General features: G+C 49.1%; 1 protein-coding gene across 3 annotated transcripts in view; it reads left to right on the plus strand.

The window, feature by feature from the left end:
* LOC137543587 (ornithine decarboxylase-like) overlaps positions 1-27482 on the plus strand; it is a 91202-nt gene that overhangs the window by 44554 nt on the left and 19166 nt on the right. For all 3 annotated transcript variants that reach the window (XM_068264691.1, XM_068264699.1, XM_068264705.1), the window contains one exon: positions 5212-5385. In XM_068264691.1, coding sequence (XP_068120792.1) covers positions 5212-5385 — 174 coding nt within the window. The remainder of the gene's footprint in view (positions 1-5211; positions 5386-27482) is intronic.

The raw sequence follows: 27482 nt of genomic DNA on the forward strand, positions 1-27482 counted from the left end.
ATACCATAAAGATTTCATAAGAAAAATATGTTGTTTTATAATTCAAACCACACTGGTCCTTTCTATCCTGGTTCATTTTCCTTCATAGTAACATTTTAAAATTAGTAATACATTAAAGGATGAGAATAAAGTTTAGAGTCAATCAAACACATTTTTAGTAGAGAAATATATATATTTACATAGAAAGAGGGACAAAGTCTTGGAAGAGGGACAAATGAGGAGGAAAGAGGGACAGGATTCCCAAACAGGGACTGTCCCTCCAAAAGCGGGACAGGACAGTTGGGAGCTTTGAATATATAGCTATAGGAAGTGTTTCTGATACTGAAACCAGGATATTTAGTGTAAAAGTGGGTATCCGAAATAATTTACTGCAGTCTACTATATGTTGTTACAGTTAATCTTTTATCATAATAACACCTAATTGTTTCTGACTTGAAAACTAGTTCAGAATAATATGATGGCGACCTCACAGTGCTGGTTCCCCGGCCGGGCCGAGGCAGAGGTGAGAGAGGCTCCAGCCACAGGGCGCAGTGTAGAAGGGGGCGCACAACTCACTCAGCTATCATTCCCCTATTGTGTTTAAAGGAGAGAGAAATAGGTACTAATACGAGCTATTCAGGATAATGGACAGATTAGAGGGCTGATTGTGGGAGGTGTAGAAATTAAACAGCAGGTCTATGCAGATGACTTGATTCTAACCTTGACGGACCCATATGCCTCCACAAGGGAAGCGCTAAAAATCCTGGCGGATTTCTCTCTCTGTTCTAATTACAAATTAAACGAGAAAAAGACGCAACTCTTAAACATAGGCTGTAGTAAGGAAATAGTTGGGAAGATAAGTTCTCTCGCCGACCTAAAATGGGAGAAAAATGAGATCACCTACTTGGGAACGAAGGTTTGTAGCAACCCAGAAGCATTATTTTCTGCTAATTTTAAAGATATAATCAAGTCTAGTTCGGATTCTCTAGAATCCTGGAATAAACCAATATTTAACAGTATAGGCAGGGTAGCAATTATTAAGACTTTCCTTCTCCCAAAGATTCTTTTTTTGATACAAAACATCCCAGTTGATATTCCCCAGGCATGGTTCCGGTCATTGCACAGGCTGTTCCAAAGGTTTATATGGCTCAACAAAACTCCCAGAATCGCCTATCATTATCTTACGAAAAGTAAAGAAGCGGGAGGTTTGGCAGCTCCCGATATGGCTCGGTATCACACTGCTAACCTTCTTAAGCGAATCCTGGAATGGGGATGCATAGGCGAGAGGAAGTGGTGGGTAGAAATGGAGGCATCGTGGGTAGTGTTGGGCGAACAGTGTTCGCCACTGTTCGGGTTCTGCAGAACATCACCCTGTTCGGGTGATGTTCGCGTTCGGCCGAACACCTAATGGTGTTCGGCCTTTTAAGTTCGGGTTCGCCCCGAACTTCTAATGGCCGCCGAACAGGGCCGAACAGGGCCCCTGTTCGGCCGTACAGGGCCCTGTTCGGCCGAATACGGCCCCCCTATGGGGTCGCAGGCATAAGGGGGGAGCATGCCCCGATCGCGGGGGGGGTCGGAAATTCCCCCCACCCCCTCCGCTAGCGCTCCCCCCTCTGCCCGCTTCCCCATAACAAAGTTTCAAGAAGTACCTGCTGTGTCCGGTGGTAGTGTGGGTGGCTGGCAGTGGGCGGCACTATGCAGTGACTGAATGAGGAGGAGGAGTCCGGAGAGTGACGCGTTGAGGGAGGCCGGGCAGCGGGCGGTTCAGCAGTGAACCGCCCGCTGCCCGGCCTCCCTCAACGCGTCACTCTCCGGACTCCTCCTCCTCATTCAGTCACTGCATAGTGCCGCCCACTGCCAGCCACCCACACTACCACCGGACACAGCAGGTACTTCTTGAAACTTTGTTATGGGGAAGCGGGCAGAGGGGGGAGCGCTAGCGGAGGGGGTGGGGGGAATTTCTGACCCCCCCCGCGATCGGGGCATGCTCCCCCCTTATGCCTGCGACCCCATAGGGCCCCCAAAAGCTGGATGTTCGGAAAGTTCGGGGTTCGGCCCGAACATGCCGAACATCTCGGCCATGTTCGGCGAACTTTCCCGAACCCGAACATCCAGGTGTTCGTCCATCACTAATCGTGGGTGAACTTCGGCTTGATCTTCTCTTGGAATAAGAGTAACCTTAGTAAACTGATGGGAAGTACATCTCACCCCTTCATTAAACCAATGTTGAAAACAATGCTAGAACTAATTAAACATAATGGAAAAAAGAGGCAAACACCACTCCAAACCTTAAGAGACAACCCAGACTTTATACCGGGGCAGTCTTTAGGATGGTTTACACTGAATGGACTTATCAAAGATATCAAGATAATAGATTTGTTAAATGAAAAGACCATACCTTCAACTGTGCTAGGGAAACTCCAAGTAAGTAACTACCTAAGGACAGCCCAAAAGAGAGTCCCCTTTGGAACAAATTTAAACAAGTTTGAATCGCTTGTTAACAATGGTACTATCCCCAAAAAGGGGTTAGGTACGCTTTATAACTTCCTAAGTCAGGAAGGAGACTCTGGAAGAAGCAGAGGGGTACATATGTGGGAAAGAGAATTGGGTATTAGGATGAATGACATAGACTGGAATAGAGTATATAAAGACATTTGGTTACCAGCCAGCACTAATGTCCAGTTAACCCAATATAAGTTGGTCTCCAGGTGGTATTGTATCCCCAGAAAAATGGATGAACAAAGAAGCTGGGAAAAGAGTGGTTGCTGGAGGTGTGGAGCCCCAAGCCGATCTTATAAACATTGGTTTTGGGAGTGTTATAAACTTTGTGGTTTTTGGAAAGAGATAGAAGCCTTTATTAAGAAATATTACAGCCCAGATTTTGTGAATGACGAGATTTTTGCCTTATTTGGCCAGACTCGATTGAATATAGAGAACGATCTAAAAAATATTTTATATAGTTGCTCATTGGTTGCCAGGAAAATGATAATAGATAGGTGGAAAGATGATATACTTCCATGTTTTGCAGAATGGCGCTGCAAGATGTTATCCTTCTTGAATGTAGAATCGGGGAAGGACGTAGAACCGGAGAGAGATGAGTTACGGGCGATAAAGCAATTGCGGGACAATTTAGAAACTTATGTCTAGAGGGATTACGACTCTTTATATTGCTGTGTTGTTAGTAAGGAGGTCATTAAAGAAGCAAATACCTTACTCCCTGTTGTGTTATTGTTTGTTTTTTCCTCTCTTAAGTGTTACTTGCTGAGCGCGAAATGTAAAATTGGGTGCGGCACAGCTGTTTAGTAGTTATAGTAACAGTTACCACTATCGGGTTTTTAATACCCAACGCTGTGGCTGCACGTTTTTGGGGGAAAGATTGAAGTTGCGATTTTCTTTTTCTCTCGGCGATTCCAATTTTTTTTTCTTCCCCAAATTCATATATATATATATATATATGTATGTATGAGGGGAGGGCGGGGTCAGGGTCTGTCGGGTTGATGGCAGGGGTCTGAACATTCAACATGGAATGTGTGATGGTGGTGAGGGGGGGTGGAGCCCAGCTGTGGTGGGCTCTGTCAGACCATTTAGCTGTGTGTGCATTACCCTGGGCGGGGGGTGGTCATGTGGGGGCGGAGGGAGGGCGGTTTGTGTTGGGACGATCTGGTGTTTGCAGTTTTCATAGTGCCCGCACTGCCTGGTCCGCTGTCTGTGCACTTGTGTATAGCCCCGCTGTGTGCGGGTTGGCCGGGAGCGGTGGGGTGGGTTGGTGGGCGGGGGGGGGGGTGTCCGCGCGGGCGGGCGTGCGTGGCTTGCCGGCTGCTGGGTGGCGGTGGGGCGGCGGGGGGCGGGGCTGTACAGAGTGTGCGGCTCCGCCTGCCGTCGTTCCGTCGCTGTCTGGCGGTTTGGGGGGGCTGTGTGTGCCCGGCCGCTCGCTCGGGTGGGTCCGCCCCCCGCTCATTGGCACTAGTGCATGTTCGCTGCTTCTGGCCGGGTGCGGGCGGCGAGCCGGGCAAGGGCCGAGGATGTTGGCGATTGCTGAGTCGTCTTGTCGCGAACCGCGGTTTGGGTTTTAAACCGAAAAACTGTGCAGCCCTATCTAAGGCTTATATCACAATGGTGTTAATTACAAAGGAGAAGAGAAGGGAAAAAGAAAGGGGAAAGGAGGTACTCACAGTGCAGCATTGATATTTTAGAGTTGTTGTAGTAGCGGCTGCAGTGTGGGATTCCCCTGCACACTGCAGATCCGGTTTCCGATTCTGATTCCGATTTATGGTTCCGATTTTCCCTGCAACTATTGTGAGATACTATAAGTGGTGTAATGCATCAATCTTTCAGGGATTCACACTCAGCGGCTGGATTTGCACCCATTCCTAGTAGCTTTTCCTCTCATATACCTATAAGACCGGTGAGGGCATTTCTTTTTTTTTTTTTTTTTTTTTTTTTTTAATTTATTTATTTTTATTTTATTCTATTCTACTATAATATTTTTCCTCGTGTGATTTTTCTTCTTTTTGTTGTTGTTGTTGTTGTTGCTGTTGTGTTATGTCTATATAAGTGGATTCAGACTATGATGTGAAGATGCGCCCAGGGACGCAGGAGCACGGCTGTGAAGTCATGTTGATGGAAGTCCGGGCATGATAATACGCTGAGTCTGAAAGAAAAAAGAAAAAAAAAAAAAAAAAAAAGGAGAGAGAAATAAGAAAAGGGGATACATGGCAGTGGCTGCAAGCCAGATAACCAGAGATTAAGGAGTTGGGGGCCCTGGAGCACCTCTTAGTCTAATAGCAATCAGTGTGTGACGGCTGGGGTGGGAGGGATGGAGGGGCGCACTTTTGTGTCTCAGCCTTGGGAGCTGGAAGACCTTGTCCCGGCTCTGGTCCTCGGTTGGAATCCCAGCCAGGTCAACTTCTGCAAGGAGTTTACATGTTTTCTCACCATGTTTGCGTGGCTTTCCTCTGGGATAAGTTAATTGGCTTCCCCCCTAAATTGGCCCTAGACTACGATACATACACGACTACACGATACATACATAGACATGTGACTATGGTAAGGATTAGACTGTGAGCCCCTCTGAGGGACAGTTAGTGACAAGAGAATATACTTTGTACAGCGCTGCGGAAGATGTCAGTGCTGTAAATGTACTAAATGATAACAATAATAAAGGCTCTTACAACAAATGACTGCCCTGTGGGGTTATGTGATTTTACTAGTGACTTCTGTTCTATATTACAGGATGATAAAGACGCATTCTTTGTGGCTGATCTGGATGACGTGGCGCGGAAACATTGGCGGTTCATGGAGGGGCTGCCACGGGTGAGACCGTACTATGCTGTGAAGTGTAACGACAACCCCGAGATCCTGCGCACATTGGCTGTCCTGGGTACGGGGTTTGATTGTGCCAGCAAGGTAACTATTGCCTACATTCATCAGCAATGGAAATGTATCACGAAGTTACAGCAGCCAGGGGTGTCACGGCGGTCTCCGCCCACTTTTTTTTTAAATAAATGTTTTATTCATCCATTTTTCAAAATAAACATTGACAATTATGAAATTATGATCATGGTTACTCAAGGTCAACACACACACACATATATATATATATATATATATATATATATATATATATATATATATATATATATATATATATATATATATATATTGGATATTAACACTTTTTGGTACACAAATTCATCATACCATTCATTCAAAGCTGCACACAGTGGAGGGAGTGGCTGGATAGTGTACTGACTAAAGACACAACTTTTGACATACGTCAGGAATTCAAATCCTTCCTGGAGCATTCAGGGCCGCCCTCAGGGCATCACAGGTGGGACTGCAGTATGGGGCCTGAGTGAGTCTGGGGCCCGGCGGACAATGCCACGCACAACGCCACACACAAATGATTTTGCATTGCGATTTTTTGAGATATTGCCATGTTTGTTCTTTGCCATTCTCATTTCAATGAATGAAAATGAAGCAAGCGCTGCTCAAGCAATGTAGTGAGAGTAATTCCAGAAGATTACATGTGTCACAGCACTTTGCTGATCGCTGACAACCACCTTAAAGAGAAACTCCAACCTAGAATTTAACTTTATCCCAATCAGTAGCTGATACCCCCTTTTTTACATGAGAAATATAATGATTTTCACAAACAGACCATCAGGAGGCGCTGTATGACTGATTTTGTGGTGAAACCCCTCCCACAAGAAGCTCTGAGTACCGCGGTACTCTGGGCAAACTGCCACAATGTAAGGGCCCGTTTCCACTAGGGCGAATTCGCATGCGTGGCCTGCATGCGAATTTCGCATAGGCAATGAAAGTGGATGGGACTGTTTCCACTTGTCATTGTTTTCGTGCGTTTTTCTGTGCAGGATTTTTCTGCACGGTAGGGCCTGCAGAATTCGCCTGCGTGAGGAATGCAGGCGAATCGCAGCCCATGTATTTAATAGGGAAAACGCACGTGCGTTTTTTGCATGAAAAGTAATACAAATTGAGTCAGGCAGTGACATGGTTAAATTCGCATAGACCCTGCGTATGCGAAATCGCATGCGAATTCGCGGCAAAAAACGCACGCGGAATCGCATCCGCATGCGATTTTGCCAGCGGTGGAATCCCAGGGATTCGCACCGCACTAGTGGAAACGAGCCCTAACAATGTTCACAGACAGGAATTAGCTGTTTACAGCTGTCTGTAACAGCCAAAACAGCTAGGAGCAGCTACATAACCTGCCCACAGTAACAATGTCACCATGTAATAAATGTCAGAATGTGAATCAGGGAGAGGAAAGATTTTACAATGAGCAAACACTGACTAAATCATTTATACATAATTATGGTAAAAAATGAAGCACTTTTTTTTACTACATTATTTTCACTGGAGTTCCTCTTTAAATATAGGGTGGGAGGGAGAGGAGGGGGCAGTAGGTTTTTCCAGTATGGGGCTCAGAAATTTCTGATGGCAGCCCTGGGAGCCATTACCTATTCAACAGGAAGGGACTCTTTGCTGCTTGGAGGCCTACTGAGCCTTAGTGGCTGAGCTCTCAAGGGCTTTTTAGTCTGACGTGAAAAATACTTTACAAATGTTAACGATTAATTATTGAAATATATCCGGGTTGGGGAGACTTCGGCAATCGGCAGTCTTTTGAAGCACTCGGGCTTCCGAAGAGGGGCGGTTCCATACTGCGCACATGCGAGCAAGGACGTCACTAGAAATCACTGGGCCCTCCCTGCAAAACTTTGGATGCCCCCCCCCCCCCCCCCACACACACACACACACTTTCTGTACAAGTAAACTGAGAACCAATTGATCAGCTGGCTAGTGCACACTTGAAGGTGTTTTCCCCACGCAGATAAAAACAGCCAGCAGTGAAGCACTGCACACATTTTCTCTATTAATTACATTTGTATCTGTGATAAAATGTGCATGTTTTCACACATACACACATAGGGCTTGATTCACTAACCGGCGCTAAGTGGTAGCGCCGGTGTGAAAAGCCCCTTTTGGCCGCTAGTGTGCGCAAACCTACTTTGCGCGTGGCTCCTTGCACTGCGCGCGCAGCACGGTGCGCCGATATTAGTGCGCGGTGCGACAATAACGTTGCACCCGCTGGTCCTTAAAAGTCGCCCCTGAAGTGGCGCATCATAGCGCTGCTTAACGGGCACCCGATGCGTCATTTTCATTGCATCGGGTGCGACTTTTAAGGACCAGCAATGCGCACTATTATTCGCACTGCACGTGCAGTGACCGGAATTATTTCAACTTTGTGGGCGCAAACCACCTAACGCTGTGGTTTGCGCACACTAACACTTAGGGCACACTAACCGGCGTAGCGCCGGTTAGTGAATCAAGCCCCTAGTGTGCAGAAAACACACACACAAAACCGCCAGGCAAGTGTGTTCCTGGTCCCAGCTTCTTATTACACTCACTCTGTCCATCGCTGATAGCGCAGAACTGGCTCTGCAGACTTTCTCCAGCATCACTACAGTACAGAGAACTTGGAGAGGGGTAGAGGTGGGAGCTGGGTGCTGTACACAAGAGCCTGCTGCACACTGACTAGGGACTGTCTACAATTCTTTGTCTACAAAACGTTGTATGATTCCTTATCAGTGGCTAAGCAGATGCAGTCATCAGAACAATCGTGCAAAGAGCAGAAAGCTTTTTCTCTCTGTAGCCAGACTCTTCAAGCATCACCACAGGACACAGCACTTGGGGAGAGGTAGAGAGGCTGGGAGTAGAGCAGCGCTGTACACAAGACCCTGCTGAACACTTAATAGGGACTGTCTACAAATCTTGGTCTGTAAAACTTTGTATGATTCCTTATCAGTGGCTGAGCAGATGCAGTCATTAGAACAACTGTGCAGAGATCAGAACGTTTTTTTCTCTTCGTGCCTTTAGTTATCAGTCTCTCAGGACAGAAAAAAGAAACTCCCCCCCCACACACACACACACCCCCTGCAGCTTCTGGGCCCCCTGCAGCTGCATCCCTTTCAGGGTGTATTGTTACACCCCTGCGTGTGAGCGTCCTCTCATGCACTTGCGCAGTACAGAGCCACCGGTCTTTGGAAAGTGCTTCCTAAGACTGCAGAGGTTTCCCGCGACGGGATATTTAAAACAAGCAGCCTGCAGGGGAACGAGGAGACAGGCAGGAGAACTGGGAGCCTCTGTAGGACCCAGAGCCTATCTTCTCCTTAGGTGAGTATTTGTTTTTTATTTTAAAAGACACTTCAGACTCCCTTTAAATGTAAGTATAAACAAATCCTGGTTGGTATTACAACAGAAACAGACCAATGATTTCTCATTTCAAAATAGTTAAACAGCATTGTTTGAAATCAGACTTAAAGATAACCAGACGCATAAAAAAAAAAAAAAAAAAGGTTTTATACATACCTGGGGCTTCCTCCAGCCCCATGCGCACGGATCGCTCCCACGCTGCCGCCCGCAGTCTTCTCCTGCGCCGGTATCAGGTCCCGTAACTTCCTCCAGTCGTGGCCAGTCTGCACAAGAAAAGTACGCCCTCTACATATCTCTGGGGCGGCCAGGTGAATGGGGACGGTAGCGTTGGAGCGATCCGTGTGGAGGAGCCTGGAGGAACCCCCAGGTATCTATAAAACCTTTGTTTTTTTAAATCTCTGGTACACTTTAAAGGCCTCGATTCATAAAAGGTTGTGCAATAAAAAAAATCTGGGCATTAAAATACCGCATTCGGTATTTTAAACTTGTATGTGCTAATTCATAAAACTGTTCACAGGTGCGGTAGAATCGGAATCGGAATCGGAATAGCTTTTATTTCGCCAAGCACGACAGGGGTCCTGCCCGGAATTGGGCTTGGCACATGAATACAGGGCATACACATAGAAACGTAAGAGGCAACAGAGCATAGAACATAGACATCACTTCATCACAAAACATATACATAACACATTTCCAACCACAGCTGCCATGTGGTTTACCGGCAACAGGTCAACATTGGAGGGGTGGGGGGCAGCCTACGGGGGGAGAGCATGGGTAGAGTATATAGAGTTCAGCGAAGTTACAGCTGAGGGGAAGAAGCTGTTTTTGTGTCTCGTGGTCTTTGCAGCGATGGACCGGTACCTCAGATACCTCCGTCCCAGGGGGAGCTGATTGAAAAATTGGTGGCCAGGGTGGGAGGGATCCTTGGCAATCTTCAGTGCTCTGGAGCGTAGTCTGGCATTATAGAGGAAGTCTAGGGCAGGGAGTGTGTTCCCAATGATCCTTTCCGCTGACCTGATGACCCTCTGAAGTTTGCGTCTGTCACCTTCTGTGGAGCCAGCATACCAGACAAGGATGGAAGAGCAGAGGACGGATTCGACTGTTGCTGTATAGAAGTTCGTCAGGAGTTTCTGTGTCATGCCGAACTTCTTCAGTTGGCGAAGGAAGTAAAGCCTCTGCTGGGCTTTCCTCTGGGTGGAGACAGTGTTTTCCTTCCACTTCAAGGTGTTGGAGATGGTGGTGCCCAGGAGGCGGACACAGGGCACTTTTTCCACCAACATCCCTCCAATGTGCAGTGGAGGTGGGGTGGAGGCATGTTTCCTAAAGTCAATAATAATCTCCACGGTTTTTGCATTGTTGAGGACCAGTTTATTCTCCTTGCACCAGTGGCAAATCCTTTCTACCTGATGGCGGTATGCCTGCTCGTCATTGTTGGAGATCAAGCCGACTATGGTGGTGTCGTCTGCAAATTTGATTACCTTGACAGAGCTTGCCGTGGATCTGCAATTGTTCGTGTACAGGGAGAACAGGAATGGAGACAAGACGCAGCCTTGTGGGGCCCCTGTGTTGGTGGTCCTTGGTTGCGAGGAGGTGGGGCCCAGCTTTACCACTTGGGATCTGTTTGTTAGGAAGTCATTTATCCACAGTTGGAGTGTGGGGTGGACCCCAAGCTCAGCCAGATTCTCTTGTAGTATTTGAGGGCTAATGGTGTTAAATGCCGAGCTGAAGTCGAGGAGGAGAACCCTGGCATATGAGTTTGGTGTGTCAAGGTGATTGTTGACAAGCTCCAGACAGATGTTGATGGCATCGTCGGTCGACCTATTTGCCCTGTAAGCAAATTGGTACGAGTCTAGCTGGGTTTCTGTTTTGTGTTTAAGGAGGGGCAGGACTGCCTTTTCGAAAGTTTTCATTATGACCGATGTGAGGGCGACAGGCCTGAAATTATTGAGGTCGGACGCGCCCTGCTTTTTGGGAATAGGGATGATGGTGGACCTCTTGAAGCATGCCGGTACTTTGCCACACTGTAGGGACTTGTTGAAGACAGAGGAAAGAATAGGAGCGAGCTGCTGTGCGCATGTTTTCAGGCAGGCTGGCGACACTCCGTCAGGGCCTGAGGCTTTCCTGGCCTTTAGCCTGGACAGGTGGCACGCTACATCCGACTCGTTTACAGCCGGGGAAGGCAAGTTTTGGCATGGTGATACTGCGGTATGGGGTGAAGTGCAGGGAGCCTGTAGCTTCGGAAGCCTTGCAGGAGCCTCATTCTCCTCGAACCTGCAGTAGAAGTCGCTGAGGTTTTCCGCCAGCTCAATGCTTGGAGGTGCGCTTTGGGGGGGAGGCTTGTAATTGGTGGCAGCTTTAAGCCCTCGCCAAACAGCTTGTGAGTCGTTTGAAGAGAGGTCCTCCTTCAGTTTATCTGCGTATCCTTTCTTTGCACTTCTCAGTTCCCTGTCAAGCAAGTTTCTAGCCCTCCTGTATTCCTCCTGGTTCCCGGATTTGTGTGCGGCTTCTTTGCCTCTGCGCAGTTGCCGAAGTTTCTTGGAGAACCATGGCTTGTCGTTTGGGTAGACTTTGTGAGTTTTTGTCGGTATACAGGAGTCCTCGCAGAACCTGATGTACGAGCTCACGTTGTCTGCCCACTCATCCAGGTTTGGTGATTCCAGGGCCTTCCAGTCTGTGCAGTCAAAGCATGCGTGAAGTTGGAGCTTGGCCTCGTTTGACCACACTTTGGTTGATCTCAGGACCGGTTTTGCAGATTCAAGGCGCCTCCTGTAGGTGGGAATTAGGTGGATGAGGCAGTGGTCGGATGCGCCTAGTGCTGCCCCTGAGGTGGCTTTGTAAGCGTCCCTCAAGACCGTGTAGCAGTGGTCAAGAGTATTTGCGTTCCTCGTGGGGCAGGTGATGTGTTGGTAGAAGCGTGGGAGCTCTTGGCGGAGGTTGGCCCTGTTAAAATCTCCTAGGATGATGAACAATGAGTCTGGCAGGGTGGACTCCCATTGCGTGACAGTGTCGCTGAGATTGCGCAGGGCGGTTTTGACATCTGCATCGGGTGGGATGTACACACCGACAAGGACGTAGGATGAGAACTCTCTGGGAGAGTAAAAGGGCCTGCAGTTAATCAGTAGGAGTTCTAGCTCTGGTGAGCATTTTCTGGCCAGGACAGAGGTGTTAGAGCACCAGGTGGGGTTGATGTAGAAACAGATGCCGCCCCCCTTCTTTTTCCCAGAGAGGGTGCTGTCGCGATCTGCTCGGATGAGGTTGTAGCCTGGGAGGTGTAGAGCACTGTCCGGGATGTTGTCGTGGAGCCACGTTTCTGTGAAACAGAAGACTGGGGTGTTGCTGCCGAGATCCCTCTTATCACCCAGGAGCCGCAGTTCCTCTAGCTTGTTGGGGAGGGAGCGGACGTTCGCCAGTAGGATTGCTGGTATAGCTGACCTCAAGCCTTTCCTCTGCAACTTCACGCGGGCACCCGCCCGGCAGCCCCTCCGTCGCTTCCATGCGTGTGGCTCTGTCGTAGGGGCCATCATTTTCCGAACATGGCTCCAAACGGGGTCAGCCAGGAGCCTGTCCTCCGGGTGCAGGGCAGTGACATGCTCCCACTTGAGTAGCTGTGACCTGGTGTAGGTGGTACGTGCGGATAGGGGTGTTATGGGAGACATGGCTGCGGCGCAGGGCTAGGCTTGCACGCCAGTGCAACAGCAGTGATCCAGCAGACACAGTGCAGAGCAGCAGCACTAGTGCGGGACAGTCCATAAATCAGTGCAGTCAGTGCATAGCAGCAGTAGCAGTGCAAAACAGTCCATAAGTCTGTGCATCACATTCAAAAACATTGCAGAACAGTCCATAAATCATTACTAATCACTAATAAACATTGCAGAACAGTCCATGAATCAGTGACTTAATAAATCTTAGCAGTAACAATGCACTTACTAAATCATAGCAGTAACAGTGCATAACAGTCCATAATCCGCCCACACCAGCAGCAGCGTAGCAGAACAGACCAAGGTCAGTCGGTGCATATCGCAAGTAACAGTGCAGAACAGTCCGTTCAAGTAACAAGTGCATGGGCCAGTCCATGGGCCAGAGTCAGCAAGCGTGACCGTGGGGCAGTGCAAAGCTGCGCACTATCTGTGGTGGCAGCTGTCCCATGTCTAATGGGCACTGTTCTGGCTGTGGCAGTGGCAAAGGCAATTTAGCGATTGTGTGCACCCTTACCCGATCCAGAGTGGAGGAAGCCAGCTGGGTAGTCTGTTGGGCTTGGCTGGGGTCATCAAGCAGTATGTGTTGCGATGGGAGCTGGGTCCTCAGCTGTGGTCCCTTGCCTCTGTGGGCTGCTGTGAATTGTAGGGCCTGTCCGCAGCAGCCGTGCCGGGTTCCAGTGCGGATGTTCTGGGGAGATGTAGTAGGGGCCGGCCACGTGGCTTGTGCTGACGGCCGTCCACGTGGGGCTTGATTTAGCCAGACCTGTGCGCTGCCAAGGGCGTCCTCTGCTGTGCGGTGCCGGGACCAGCGTGTCTGACGGCCGTCCACGTGGGGCTTGATCAGCCAGACCCCTGTGCTGCCCGGCGTCCTCCGCGGGCCGAGGGTTTCCTGCTGTGCGGTGCCGTGCGGTGCCGGGCTCTGCGTGTCTCCGAGCGGTGGGGCAGGGATAAGCTGCCGGCGATCCTCTGAGCGGCGGTATAGGGCCGCTGATGGCCTGCGCACGGCCTACCGCGTGGTTCGCCCTGGCCGCTGCAGAGGGAGCAGGACCCGGCTGCTCCGTGGGTAGCAGAGGTGGTTCGCCTTTGTCTGCGGCGGAGGCCTGATACAGCAGCAGAGGGGTCAGGCCGGTCGTCTCCACGGCGGTGTCCGAGGACCAGGAGGTCTATGGCGGGCAGCGGGAGCAAGGCTCCGGGGAGAGGAGGTATTTCTGCGGTGTCCGTTCGGGGATCCCGGATTGTGGGTTCCTGTCAGTCCATCCTCCACCAGTCGGGGATGCAGGTAGCCGCAACCCCAGCGAAACTCTCAGGGGGATGCGGGGGACGCCTCCGGGAGTCAGTGAACGGCTGGCAGAGGAGCGCTCAGCCCCAAGTGAGAGGGCACACAGCCCGTCCGCCTGTCCCCTGCAGCCTTAGCCTAGGAAGTCACCGGGCTGTTAAAAAACACCTACTGCCTGACTACTTGTGTTGTGCTACAACTAGTTTCACGAACAGAACAGAACTACAACTAAACTAACAGAACTACAACTAAAAAGATAAAAACGAAGAAAAATACAGGAGAGCCCTGTGTGCCGAGGCAGCCTCCTAGCGCCATCTTGAAGTTCGTTAACTTACCAAAGCCCGTCTGTGGGTAACAGCAGAAGAGTGTGTATTTGTCTGTGTTGTTACATGCTGTTTTCCATGCAGAGACAGCATTACTATACCAAGAGGCATCCCAACATCCCTTTAGATGTACATGTTTGCTATACTGCCTCTGCTCACTCTGAATCTATCTACTAGTCTTTCTTAACATTTTATTTAATTGCCACAGCTTAGATGAACTTCCAGGAGACATTACACATGCCATGCTTAGGTGATTTCCCCACTAATTTCTCCGCATCCTCAAACAGCAACCTCAGGGGTTAAACGGCCAAAGGGTGGCAATAGAAGCCTGTTTTGTTCCGATCTCTCTCTGCTCGCTGCCTGGGGGGTTAGAAAAGCTGGAACTGCCCGAGAAGCCTGCGCAACCTATCGGTATCTGATCACAAGGACTTGCAGGAGACAGGGGTTGTTTCTATTGGCTGTCTGCTCCTGTCAGTCATAGCTTATCCCTCTCTGCTTGTGTGAGTCACGGCTGGCTTCCCACAGTATCGCACTGCACTGAATTCGCCTCACCAGAGGTGCCAGTAATTTTTCGGGTTTTTACCGCATCGTTCCAGTCTTTATGAATTGACATTTGCTGACATGTGTTGAGGTATTCACCGCACAAGTCAGTAATTTACCTCACTGCTCGGGAATTTCTGTTTTTCATGTGGTAACAGCTTTTATGAATTGACATTTTCCAAAGTGTTTGGTAAAGTCAGCTGTTTCCTGCATTACTGAATGTGGTAATGCTTTATGAATCAAGGCCAAAAGGGGTTATAACATCCCCCCCCAAAAAATAAAATTTCCAAGAGATTGTTAGTGTCCCAAAATATATATATAACCCCCTCCCCCTTTTTTTTTTTTTTACTAAAATACAGTAGATCCCTACATGTCCCCCATTTTTTTTTTCTTTTACCTGGTCTGGTTATGGTAGCCTTTGTTTAACGGCAGGAACTGTGCAGCCTCAGCAAGATTGTGATAGTAGCAAAAAAGCCTCCGTACCATGTTTGCCCAAAAAATTATGTAGGTAAAAAAAAATCTTGTAAAAGTAATACCTTTTAACGGCTAACTGATAAAGTTAAAGGGAACCCGAGGTCAGGGCCGGCGCTACCATAGAGGCAAAGGGGGCAACTGTCCCGGGGCCCCGCAGCGCCGACCCTGCTACATTTTTCCTGCTACTCGGGACCCTGCAAGTATAATAGACCCTGCAAGTATAGTAGCCATAATTAATTACCTATTAGTCCCGGCAGGTGAGCGGACGGGCAGCGGCTGCACTTTGAAACACGCTGTCTCCCTCCCACTCTATGACCCGGTGCGTCATGTGTAAACACTCACCGGGTCATAGAATGGGAGGGAGACAGCATGGGCTTGATTCAGTAAACGGTGCTAACGGTGCTAACCCATTTAGCACGCCTAAAGACTTTGGGCGTGATAACTAGGGTGATAACTGGGTTAGCACCGTTTACTAAATTCACATTGCGCGCAAAGTCCCGCGCGCATAGCATGGTGTGCGCGATGCGCCTATAAGGTTGCATTAGTCACACCCAATGCGACTTTATAGGCACATCGGGTGCGCCGTTTTGGTCACACCGTGTTGCAACGGTTCGCGCGCACCGCGCTGTGCGCGCGCAAAGTTTTTGCGAGCGATGTGAATTTTTCATGCCTATCTAGGCTACAATATCACTAGCAGACCACCAAAAATTTTTGAATAATCAAAAAGTTTATTAGCGCACAGATTAGTCAGCAGGCACCACTTGAATATAACCTGTAATATTACAATAAATATATTAGCTACAGCACTGGTGGAATAAGGATATTATGGCTGTGTGGAAAGTATTGACATGCACCCTCCGAGATATCAACCTGTCTCCATAAACAAGCCGCAGATAATGAATAAGTAGGTCTTACCCAACGCTGTAAGAATGTGCCCGCTGCCACTCTGTGCCCCCTCACGCGTTCCGTGACCCTGTCACTTCTCCAGAAGGTAAAGTTGCGAGGATGTCGTCCCCTCTTAAACTTAGTCCCGTCCTCCTCTTCCCGTCACCTGATTAACCCTAACTTCCGTCTCCAATTTCCGCATCGTTGCGGTTCACGTGTGCACGGCCGCGCACAGTGACGCAACCACGTTCCCCGTCATGCAGACGGGATCCCGTGGTTACGTGTTCTGTCTTCTATCTAATCAAGGGGCTCGTGTGCAGGGTGGGAGAACAATAAAGTTTTAAACAAAAGCGGCAGTCTAATTCTAATATACAGTGGGTTGCAAAAGTTTTCGGCCCCCTTGAAGTTTTCCACATTTTGTCATATTACTGCCACAAACATGAATCAATTTTATTGGAATTCCACATGAAAGACCAACACAAAGTGGTGTACACGTGAGAAGTGGAACGAAGAATATTTGGAACAATAACACCGTGAAGTCACACAAGTAATAAAGCAAGAATAACAGAGGCGCCTATAAGTATAAAATAATTAAAATCTGCTTAAAAGGAGGGGTGTAGGTGGACACACCTCTCAGGTAAAAAATAGACCAGCCAATACGCTGTTATTTTATAACAGTAACATTTATTGGGGATTCTCCAGGTATGCAACGCGTGGAGAATCCCCAATAAATGTTACTGTTATAAAATAACAGCGTATTGGCTGGTCTATTTTTTACCTGAGAGGTGTGTCCACCTACACCCCTCCTTTTAAGAGGATTTTTAATTATTTTATACTTATAGGCGCCTCTGTTATTCTTGCTTTATTACTCTACAGTCCACCCTGGGTGGAGGGTTTTTTTTTTCCCCATTTTTCTATCTACAGAGAGCGACTTTTTAATGCCTGAGTGGGGTCGGGCTCTAATTGTCCCCACCTGCAGTTACAGTGGTTGCCTTTGCGGTAACCCAGACTTGTGAGTACATCTACCATTTACTTTCATTTCATCTCCATTTGATTATTAACATACTACACCATATTGGGCTCTCGGTCTCTTTGTTTTATTTGTTTTTTCAAAGAACACACAAGACTGGTCAAGGTTCAAGTTATTGAGATATTTAAAGCAGGCTTAGGCTACAAAAAGATTTCCAAATCCTTGAACATCCCACGGAGCACTGTTCAAGCGATCATTCAGAAATGGAAGGAGTATGGCACAACTGTACACCTACCAAGACAAGGCCATCCACCTAAACTCACAGGCCGAACAAGGAGAGCGCTGATCAGAAATGCAGTCAAGAGGCCCATGGTGACTCTGGACGAGCTGCAGAGATCTACAGCTCAGGTGGGGGAATCTGTCCATAGGACAACTATTATTCATGCACTGTACAAAGTTGGCTTTTATGGAAGAGTGGCAAGAAGAAAGGCATTGTTAGCAGAAAGCATAAGTCCCGTTTGCAGTTTGAGACAAGCCATGTGGGGGACACAGCAACCATGTGGAAGAAGGTGCTCTGGTCAGATGAGACCAAAATGGAACTTTTTGGTCAAAATGCAAAACGCTATGTGTGGCAGAAAACTAACACTGCACATCACTCTGAACACACCATTCCCACTGTCAAATATGGTGGTGGCAGCATCATGCTCGGGGGGTGCATCTCTTCAGCAGGGACAGGGAAGCTGGTCAGAGTTGATGGGAAGATGGACGGAGCCAAATACAGGGCAAACTTGGAAGAAAACCTCTTGGAGACTGCAAAAGACTTGAGACTGTGGCAGAGGTTCACCTTCCAGCAGGACAATGACCCTAAACATAAAGCCAGGGCAACAATGGAATTGTTTAAAACAAAACATATCTATGTGTTAGAATGGCCCAGTCAAAGTCCAGATCTAAATCCAATCGATTGGATTGGAGGTTTTGTACTCTCTTTCTTTTGTGTAAAAAATGTATCATGCCTAAACTAACTTTAGGCGTGATATAGGGCTTTTCAAAGGCGTGCTAACACCTACAGTTTACTGAATCAAGCCCCTTGTCTCAAAGTGCAGCCGCTGCCTATCCGCTCACCCGCTAGGACTAATGGGTAATTCATTTTGGGTATTATACTTGCAGGCCCCCAGGAAGCAGAGGGGTAATGGTGGTGGGGGGGGGGGGGAGAAGCTTTGCGCTGGATGGCCCCAACTCTATTTTGCCACAGGGCCCCTTAAACCGGCCCTGCCCGAGGTGAGAGTGATATGGAGGCTGCCATATTTATTGCCTTGTAAACAATACCGATTGCCTGGCAGCCCTGTCGATCTTCTGACATACGTATCCTGACGATCTTCTGGCATACGTAGTGTCTGAGTCAAAACCCTGGAGCAAGCATATGGCTAATCCAGTCCAACCTGAGTCAGTTGAGTCAAAGTACCTGATCTGCATATGCTTGTTTAAAGGAAATAAATATGGCAGCCTTCATATCACTCTCACCTTGGGTTTCCTTTAAATTATGCAAGCTTTCAGGGATCTAGTCCCTTTTTTCAGGCATATTTCCAGATGTGAGCTGAAGTAAAACACTGATGCAGGTAAATAGCAAACACGAAGATGGCAGATGTGCTGGTTGGTTACTATCAAGCAGTTATATGTCAGGTGGTCAGTAGCCTGGAGCCAGTGAGCTCATGAAAGTAAATATGAAGTCCAGCAGGTTTCTGAAGATTATGAAGTCAAGTCAATCATGTTAAATAAGGCGTCCCATTTAACATTCCAGAATTTAAACCTTCTGTCAATGTCTTGAACAACTTTAACAATAATTTTTTTTTCTAGCTCTAGCAACAAGTTTATCTCAGCATAGCACACATAGCAGAAAGCTTCCTATTTCGGATAAGATATGGACACTACGACCAAAAGTTAATTCATGTTCCCCACACCACCCGCCTTTGAAGAGTGTACACAGTGAGATAAGCCTTTTGCCTAGGGCAGTGTTTCTAAACCTGGAGTCCGTGGACCCCTGGGGGTACATTGGCACTAGTGTTGGGCGAACATCTAGATGTTCGGGTTCGGGCCGAACAGGCCGAACATGGCCGCGATGTTCGGGTGTTCGACCCGAACTCCGAACATAATGGAAGTCAATGGGGACCCGAACTTTTGTGGTTTGTAAAGCCTCCTTACATGCTACATACCCCAAATTTACAGGGTATGTGCACCTTGGGAGTGGGTACAAGAGGAAAAAAAAATTTAGCAAAAAGAGCTTATAGTTTTTGAGAAAATCGATTTTAAAGTTTCAAAGGGAAAACTGTCTTTTAAATGCGGGAAATGTCTGTTTTCTTTGCACAGGTAACATGCTTTTTGTCGGCATGCAGTCATAAATGTAATACATATAAGAGGTTCCAGGAAAAGGGACCGGTAATGCTAACCCAGCAGCAGCACACGTGATGGAAGAGGCGGAGGGTGGCGCAGGAGGAGAAGGCCACGCTTTGAGACACAACAACCCAGGCCTTGCATGAGGACAAGAAGCGTGCGGATAGCATGCTTTGTACCACCATGCAGTCATAAATGTAATAAAGATAAGTGGTTCAATAAACAGGGACCACGCGGCAACGCTAACCCAGCAGCAGCACACGTGATGGAACAGGAGGAGGCGCAGGAGGAGAAGGCCACGCTTTGTGAGACACAACAACCCAGGCCTTGCATGAGGACAAAAAGCGTGCGGATAGCATGCTTTGTACCGCCATGTAGTCATAAATGTAATAAAGATAAGAGGTTCAATAAACAGGGACCACGCGGCAACGCTAACCCAGCAGCAGCAGCAGCAGCAGCACACGTGATGGAACAGGAGGAGGCGCAGGAGGAGAAGGCCACGCTTTGTGAGACACAACAACCCAGGCCTTGCATGAGGACAAAAAGCGTGCGGATAGCATGCTTTGTACCGCCATGTAGTCATAAATGTAATAAAGATAAGAGGTTCCATAAACAGGGACCGGCAACGGTAACCCAGCAGCAGCAGCAGCAGCAGCAGCACACGTGATGGAACAGGAGGAGGCGCAGGAGGAGAAGGCCACGCTTTGTGAGACACAACAACCCAGGCCTTGCATGAGGACAAAAAGCGTGCGGATATAGCAGCAATGCTTTTTGCCGCCATGCAGTCATAAATGTAATACAGATGAGAGGTTCAATAAACAGGGACCGGAAACGCTAAACCATCCCAGATGTTCATCGGTCATGTTACTTGGTTGGGGTCCAGGAGTGTTGCGTAGTCGTTTCCAATCCAGGATTGATTCATTTTAATTTGAGTCAGACGGTCTGCATTTTCTGTGGAGAGGCGGATACGCCGATCTGTGATGATGCCTCCGGCAGCACTGAAACAGCGTTCCGACATAACGCTGGCTGCCGGGCAAGCCAGCACCTCTATTGCGTACATTGCCAGTTCGTGCCAGGTGTCTAGCTTCATGCCCGGTTTCAGGTCCAGCGGTGCCAGCCACAAATCCGTCTGTTCCTTTATTCCCCTCCAAATTTCCTCCCCTGTGTGCTGCTTATCCCCAAGGCAGATCAGCTTCAGCAACGCTTGCTGACGCATGCCAACAGCTGTGCTGCACTGCTTCCACGATCCTACTGCTGCTGGTGCTGGGTTAGCATTTCCGGATGAGGTACAGCTTTGAGATGCGTTGGAGGAGAAGGAGTCAGAGAGGTAGGTGCTGCTGTTGTTATCCAGCTGTTTGCGGCGTGGGCAACACCCGCGCCGTAGCAGGTGAGGAATCGCTGCCAGGCTCCACAAGGTTCACCCAGTGCGCGGTAAGGGAGATGTATCGACCCTGGCCGAACGCACTCGTCCAGGTGTCAGTGGTGAGGTGAACCTTGCAGGCAACGGCATTCTTCAAGCTTCGGGTTATTTAGCTGACCACGTGCTCATGCAACTCAGGCACTGCAGAGCGCGCAAAGTGGTAGCGGCTGGGAACAACGTAACGTGGGATGGCCACTGACATCATGCCCTTGAAGCTGTTTGTCTCCACCACTCGATATGGCAGCATTTCGCAGGCCAGAAGCTTGGCTATGCTGGCTGGCTGTTACTGCCACGGCCCGGGGGTCATTTGCTGGCAATTTCCTCTTGTGCTCAAACATCTCAGAGACAGACAACTCAACCGTAGCGCTGCACACCGAAGGGCTGTTGGTTGTTGTGTTTGATGAACACTGGGAGACCTCAAGAGCACTAGTCCGGAAAGTGACAGTGTCAGCATCGTCTGATGTTTGTGAATGTTGTGAACCACGCAATGGCTGGGCTACTGCTGCTGCTGAGGCGGGTCTGGTGGTGAGTCTGGTGAACCCAAGGGAGGCAGTGTTGCTGGTGGTACCCTGTCCTGCCGCGTTTGCCCACAGAGTGGGATGTTTGGATAGAATGTGGCGGCTCATGCTGGTGGTGGAGAGGTTGTTAATACTTTTCCCCCTGCTCAGGCGGGTCTTGCACACCTTGCAAATCGCCATGGTAACATCCTCAGTGCAGTCTTCAAAGAAAGCCCAGACTTTAACTGGCTGAGGACTCGGACCTCGTGCGTGATGTGCTGGTGCTGCTTAACCCACTGCTGGACGCTTGAGAGGTCATCCAAGTAATTATCTGGTCCTGTTCTTTTGGATCTGTGAGGGTTGTTGTCCTGGACAACATGGGCAGTATTGAGTGGGTTTTCTTGGGTGCTCCCCTGTGGCCTGTACGTGAACCGTCAGGGGAAACACCTCTTCCCTTGCCCCTCCCTCTTTCACCGGATTTCTTCCTCATTTCACTTATCCTTAAAGTACACGCTGACTGGCAGCAGTACAGTGGCAGTACAGAAATGCTATACAGTGGTGGGTGAGCGGTGTACCACTATTGTCAGCAGTGACACAGAGCACAATGCTATACAGTGGCGGGTGAGCGGTGTACTACTGTTCCCAGCAGACACAGAGTGGAAGTAAACACAATGCTATATAGTGTGGCTGAGCCGTGTACACAGAGTGGCATTAAACACAATGCTATATAGTCTGCTATATAGTCACCCCGAACAGGGTGATGTTCTGCAGAACCCGAACAGTGGCAAACACTGTTCGCCCAACACTACTGGGAGGGAACGCAGATTTTAGTACCTAAACACACGATACAACATGTTTTCCGGGGTCGGACTCTGAGGCACATACAGATGGTCCCGATCATCATCCTCATCATACAACTCTTCTCCTGAGTCTGACCCACCCACCACCTCTGCCACCCCAACATCCCCAGACACAGACCCCTCATCGTCCTCAACATTAACTTGGGATGCTGGCCTGAGCCAGACCTCCTCCTCCACATCAGGCCCCATCATCTCCTCAATGGCAGCCCTCATTAATCGCTCTGGCGACGGACTGATGGACACAACGTTCTCCTCCGGGGAGGGCTGCTGCTGACCACTGGCTGCTGGGGTGGATGTTATAGCTTGCGTGGGGCGTTGGCTGTTGCTGTTGTTGGGAGTGCTGCTCACAGCGGAGGTCTCTGGGGAACTCATGTTGAGCTCATATAGTGGTTGACGGTGAGTGGAGTATTACTGATCCCAGCAATATACACACTGACTGGCAGAGTACGCAATGCTATATAGTGTGGCTGAGCGGTGTACACAGAGTGGCAGTAAACACAATGCTATATAGTCTGGCTGAGCGAGCGGTGTACTACTGTTCCCAGCAGAATCAGAGTGGCAGTAAACAATGGTATATAGTCTGGCTGAGCGGTGTACACAGAGTGTCAGTAAACAATGGTATATAGTCTGGCTGAGCGAGCGGTGTACTACTGTTCCCAGCAGAATCAGAGTGGCAGTAAACAATGGTATATAGTCTGGCTGAGCGGTGTACACACAATGCTATATAGTCTGCTATATAGTGTCAGTAAACAATGGTATATAGTCTGGCTGAGCGAGCGGTGTACTACTGTTCCCAGCAGAATCAGAGTGGCAGTAAACAATGGTATATAGTCTGGCTGAGCGGTGTACACACAATGCTATATAGTCTGCTATATAGTGTCAGTAAACAATGGTATATAGTCTGGCTGAGCGAGCGGTGTACTACTGTTCCCAGCAGAATCAGAGTGGCAGTAAACAATGGTATATAGTCTGGCTGAGCGGTGTACACAGAGTGTCAGTAAACAATGGTATATAGTCTGGCTGAGCGAGCGGTGTACTACTGTTCCCAGCAGAATCAGAGTGGCAGTAAACAATGGTATATAGTCTGGCTGAGCGGTGTACACAGAGTGTCAGTAAACAATGGTATATAGTCTGGCTGAGCGGTGTACACACAATGCTATATAGTCTGCTATATAGTGTCAGTAAACAATGGTATATAGTCTGGCTGAGCGAGCGGTGTACTACTGTTCCCAGCAGAATCAGAGTGGCAGTAAACAATGGTATATAGTCTGGCTGAGCGGTGTACACAGAGTTTCAGTAAACAATGGTATATAGTCTGGCTGAGCGGTGTACACAGAGTGTCAGTAAACAATGGTATATAGTCTGGCTGAGCGGTGTACACAGAGTGGCAGTAAACACAATGCTATATAGTCTGGCTGAGCGAGCGGTGTACTACTGTTCCCAGCAGAATCAGAGTGGCAGTAAACAATGGTATATAGTCTGGCTGAGCGGTGTACACAGAGTGTCAGTAAACAATGGTATATAGTCTGGCTGAGCGGTGTACACAGAGTGTCAGTAAACAATGGTATATAGTCTGGCTGAGCGGTGTACACAGAGTGGCAGTAAACACAATGCTATATACTCTGGCTGAGCGAGCGGTGTACTACTGTTCCCAGCAGACACAGAACAGTGAACAGAATGCTATATAGTGTGGCTGAGCGAGCGGTGTACCACTATTCCCAGCAGACACAGAACAGTGAACAGAATGCTATATAGTGTGGCTGAGCGGGCGGTGTACCACTATTCCCAGCAGACACAGAACAGTGAACAGAATGCTATATAGTGTGGATGAGCGAGCGGTGTACCACTATTCCCAGCAGACACAGAACAGTAAACAGAATGCTATATAGTGTGGCTGAGCGAGCGGTGTACCACTATTCCCAGCAGACACAGAACAGTGAACAGAATGCTATATAGTGTGGCTGAGCGAGCGGTGTACCACTATTCCCAGCAGACACAGAACAGTGCACAGAATGCTATATAGTGTGGCTGAGCGAGCGGTGTACCACTATTCCCAGCAGACACAGAACAGTAAACAGAATGCTATATAGTGTGGCTGAGCGAGCGGTGTACCACTATTCCCAGCAGACACAGAACAGTAAACAGAATGCTATATAGTGTGGCTGAGCGAGCGGTGTACCACTATTCCAAGCAGACACAGAACAGTGAACAGAATGCTATATAGTGTGGCTGAGCGAGCGGTGTACCACTATTCCCAGCAGACACAGAGTGGCAGTAAACAGAATGCTATATAGTGTGGCTGAGCGAGGTACACAGAGTGGCAGTAAACAGAATGCTATATAGTGTGGCTGAGCAAGCGGTGTACTACTATTCCCAGCAGACACAGAGTGGCAGTAAACAGAATGCTATATAGTGTGGCTGAGCGAGGTACACAGAGTGGCAGTAAACAGAATGCTATATAGTGTGGCTGAGCAAGCGGTGTACTACTGTTCCCAGCAGTGACACAATGACAGGGGGGACCCTGGCTAGCGTGGCTGGAGCGCGAACTACCCTGCCTGCCTACCCAAAGCTAAACCCACAGACAAATGGCGGAGATATGACGTGGTTCGGGTATTTATTTACCCGAACCACGTGACCGTTCGGCCAATCAGAGCGCGTTCGGGTCCGAACCACGTGACCCGTTCGGCCAATCACAGCGCTAGCCGAACGTTCGGGGAACGTTCGGCCATGCGCTCTTAGTTCGGCCATATGGCCGAACGGTTTGGCCGAGCACCGTCAGGTGTTCGGCCGAACTCGAACATCACCCGAACAGGGTGATGTTCTGCAGAACCCGAACAGTGGCGAACACTGTTCGCCCAACACTAATTGGCACCTGTGTGGGGGTCCCCCAGGGGCCACAGACAAAATGGTGGATCTTGCTCCCAGGGGAGAAGTGGCAGGCAGTGTCAGTGGCAAGGGGCGCAGTAACTTACTTAGCCCCGTTCCCATGTGGACTTCTCTCGCTGGGCTCTCCTCCTGTCGCTGCCTCGCGTCCTGTCGCCATGGTTACCGGCAACCTCTCATGCCGTCAGAGGTGATGCCGGAAGTAACCATAGCGGGAGGATGCAGCAAGAAGAGTAGAGCGCAGAGGAATAGAGCCCACTGAGAGGAGTCTGTGTGGGAATGGGGCTATGTAAGATTATACTGGGGTACCACCTGGCTATCTATACTGGAGCACCTATAGCTCACTACCTACACTGGGGCACCCCCTGTACCTGGCTATCTATTCTGGGGCACCTATAGCTCACTACTTACACTGGGGCACCATCTGTACTTGGCTATCTATTCTGGGGCACCTATAGCTCACTACCTACACTGGGGCACCCCCTGTACCTGGCTATCTATACTGAAGCACCTATAGCTCACTACCTACACTGGGGCACCCCCTGTACCTGGCTATCTATTCTGGGGCACCTATAGCTCACTACTTACACTGGGGCACCCCCTGTACCTGGCTATCTGTTCTGGGGCACCTATAGCTCACTACCTACACTGGGGCACCATCTGTACCTGGCTATCTATTCTGGGGCACCTATAGCTCACTACTTACACTGGGGCACCATCTGTACCTGGCTATCTATTCTGGGGCACCTATAGCTCACTACTTACACTGGGGCACCATCTGTACCTGACTATCTATTCTGGGGCACCTATAGGTCACTACTTACACTGGGGCACCATCTGTACCTGACTATCTATTCTGGGGCACCTATAGCTCACTACTTACACTGGGGCACCATCTGTACCTGGCTATCTATACTGGAGCACCTATAGCTCACTACTTACACTGGGGCACCACCTGTACCTGTCTATCTATTCTGGGGCACCTATAGCTCACTACTTACACTGGGGCACCATCTGTACCTGTCTATCTATTCTGGGGCACCTATAGCTCACTACTTACACTGGGGCACCACCTGTACCTGTCTATCTATTCTGGAGCACCTATAGCTCACTACTTACACTGGGGCACCACCTGTACCTGTCTATCTATTCTGGGGCACCTATAGCTCACTACTTACACTGGGGCACCATCTGTACCTGGCTATCTATACTGGAGCACCTATAGCTCACTACTTACACTGGGGCACCACCTGTACCTGTCTATCTATTCTGGGGCACCTATAGCTCACTACTTACACTGGGGCACCATCTGTACCTGGCTATCTATTCTGGGGCACCTATAGCTCACTACTTACACTGGGGCACCACCTGTACCTGTCTATCTATACTGGAGCACCTATAGCTCACTACTTACACTGGGGCACCATCTGTACCTGGCTATCTATTCTGGGGCACCTATAGCTCACTACTTACACTGGGGCACCATCTGTATTTGGCTATTTATTCAGGGGCACCACCTGTACTTGGCTATCTATTCTGGGGCACCACTTGTACTTGGCTATCTATTCTGGGGCACCACTTGTACCTCGCTATCTATTCTGGGGCACCACCTGTACCTCGCGATCTATACTGGAGCACCTATAGCTCGCTACTTACACTGGGGCACCACCTGTACCTGTCTATCTATACTGGGGGCACCTGTACCTATACTGGGGGCACCTATGGCTGGAGACCTATACTGGGGGCACCTATGCCTTGCTACCTATACTGGGGGACCTACCTATACTGGGGGACCTATTCCTGTATACCTATACAGTGGCACCTATACCTAGCTAGGACAGGAGGACAAGAGGTGACACAGGGGGACATAGAGGAGGACAAAAGTGGCACAGGGATAACAGAGATAATACGGGGAAATGAAGTGACATAGAGGGGGACAAATGAGGCACAAACTGAGGTGACACAGGGGGACAAAAGAGGCAGAGGGAGAACAGAAAGGGACAAAAGAGAATGGATTCAGGTTAAGAATGGACACAGTCTCATTTGTTTGTTAATCGGGGACTACCTGTATTTCACTAATATTTGGCTCCACCCACATCATGTAATGGCCATGCCAACTTGTTGGCCGCAGCACGCTTTCTTCGGTAGGAAGCACATTTGCTTAGGGATGACCCACAAAGAGGGGTACAGTGCATGGGCTGAAAAGGTTGAGAACCACTGGTCTAGGGGATGTTTGCTATGGGAGGGACAGTAGGCTTTGGCAGTAGGGAGTGGAAATTAACACAGAGCAGAGGTGAGAGAGGCTCCAGCCTCAGGGCGCAGTGTAGGAGGGGGCGCACAACTCACTCAGCTATCATTTCCCTATTGTGTTTGAAGCAGAGAGAAATAAAAAAAGGATATACATGGCAGTGACTGCAAGCCAGATAACTAGAGATTAAGGTGTTGGGGGCCTTGGGACGCCTCTTAGTCTAATAGCAATCAGTGTGTGACGGCTGGGGTGGGAGGGATAGAGGGGCGCACTTTGGTGTTGGGTGCTCTGGACGAGAGAAGAAAAGG

The sequence above is a fragment of the Hyperolius riggenbachi genome, chromosome 2 (genome assembly GCF_040937935.1).
Source record: "Hyperolius riggenbachi isolate aHypRig1 chromosome 2, aHypRig1.pri, whole genome shotgun sequence".
NCBI classification, from domain to species: Eukaryota; Metazoa; Chordata; class Amphibia; order Anura; family Hyperoliidae; genus Hyperolius; species Hyperolius riggenbachi.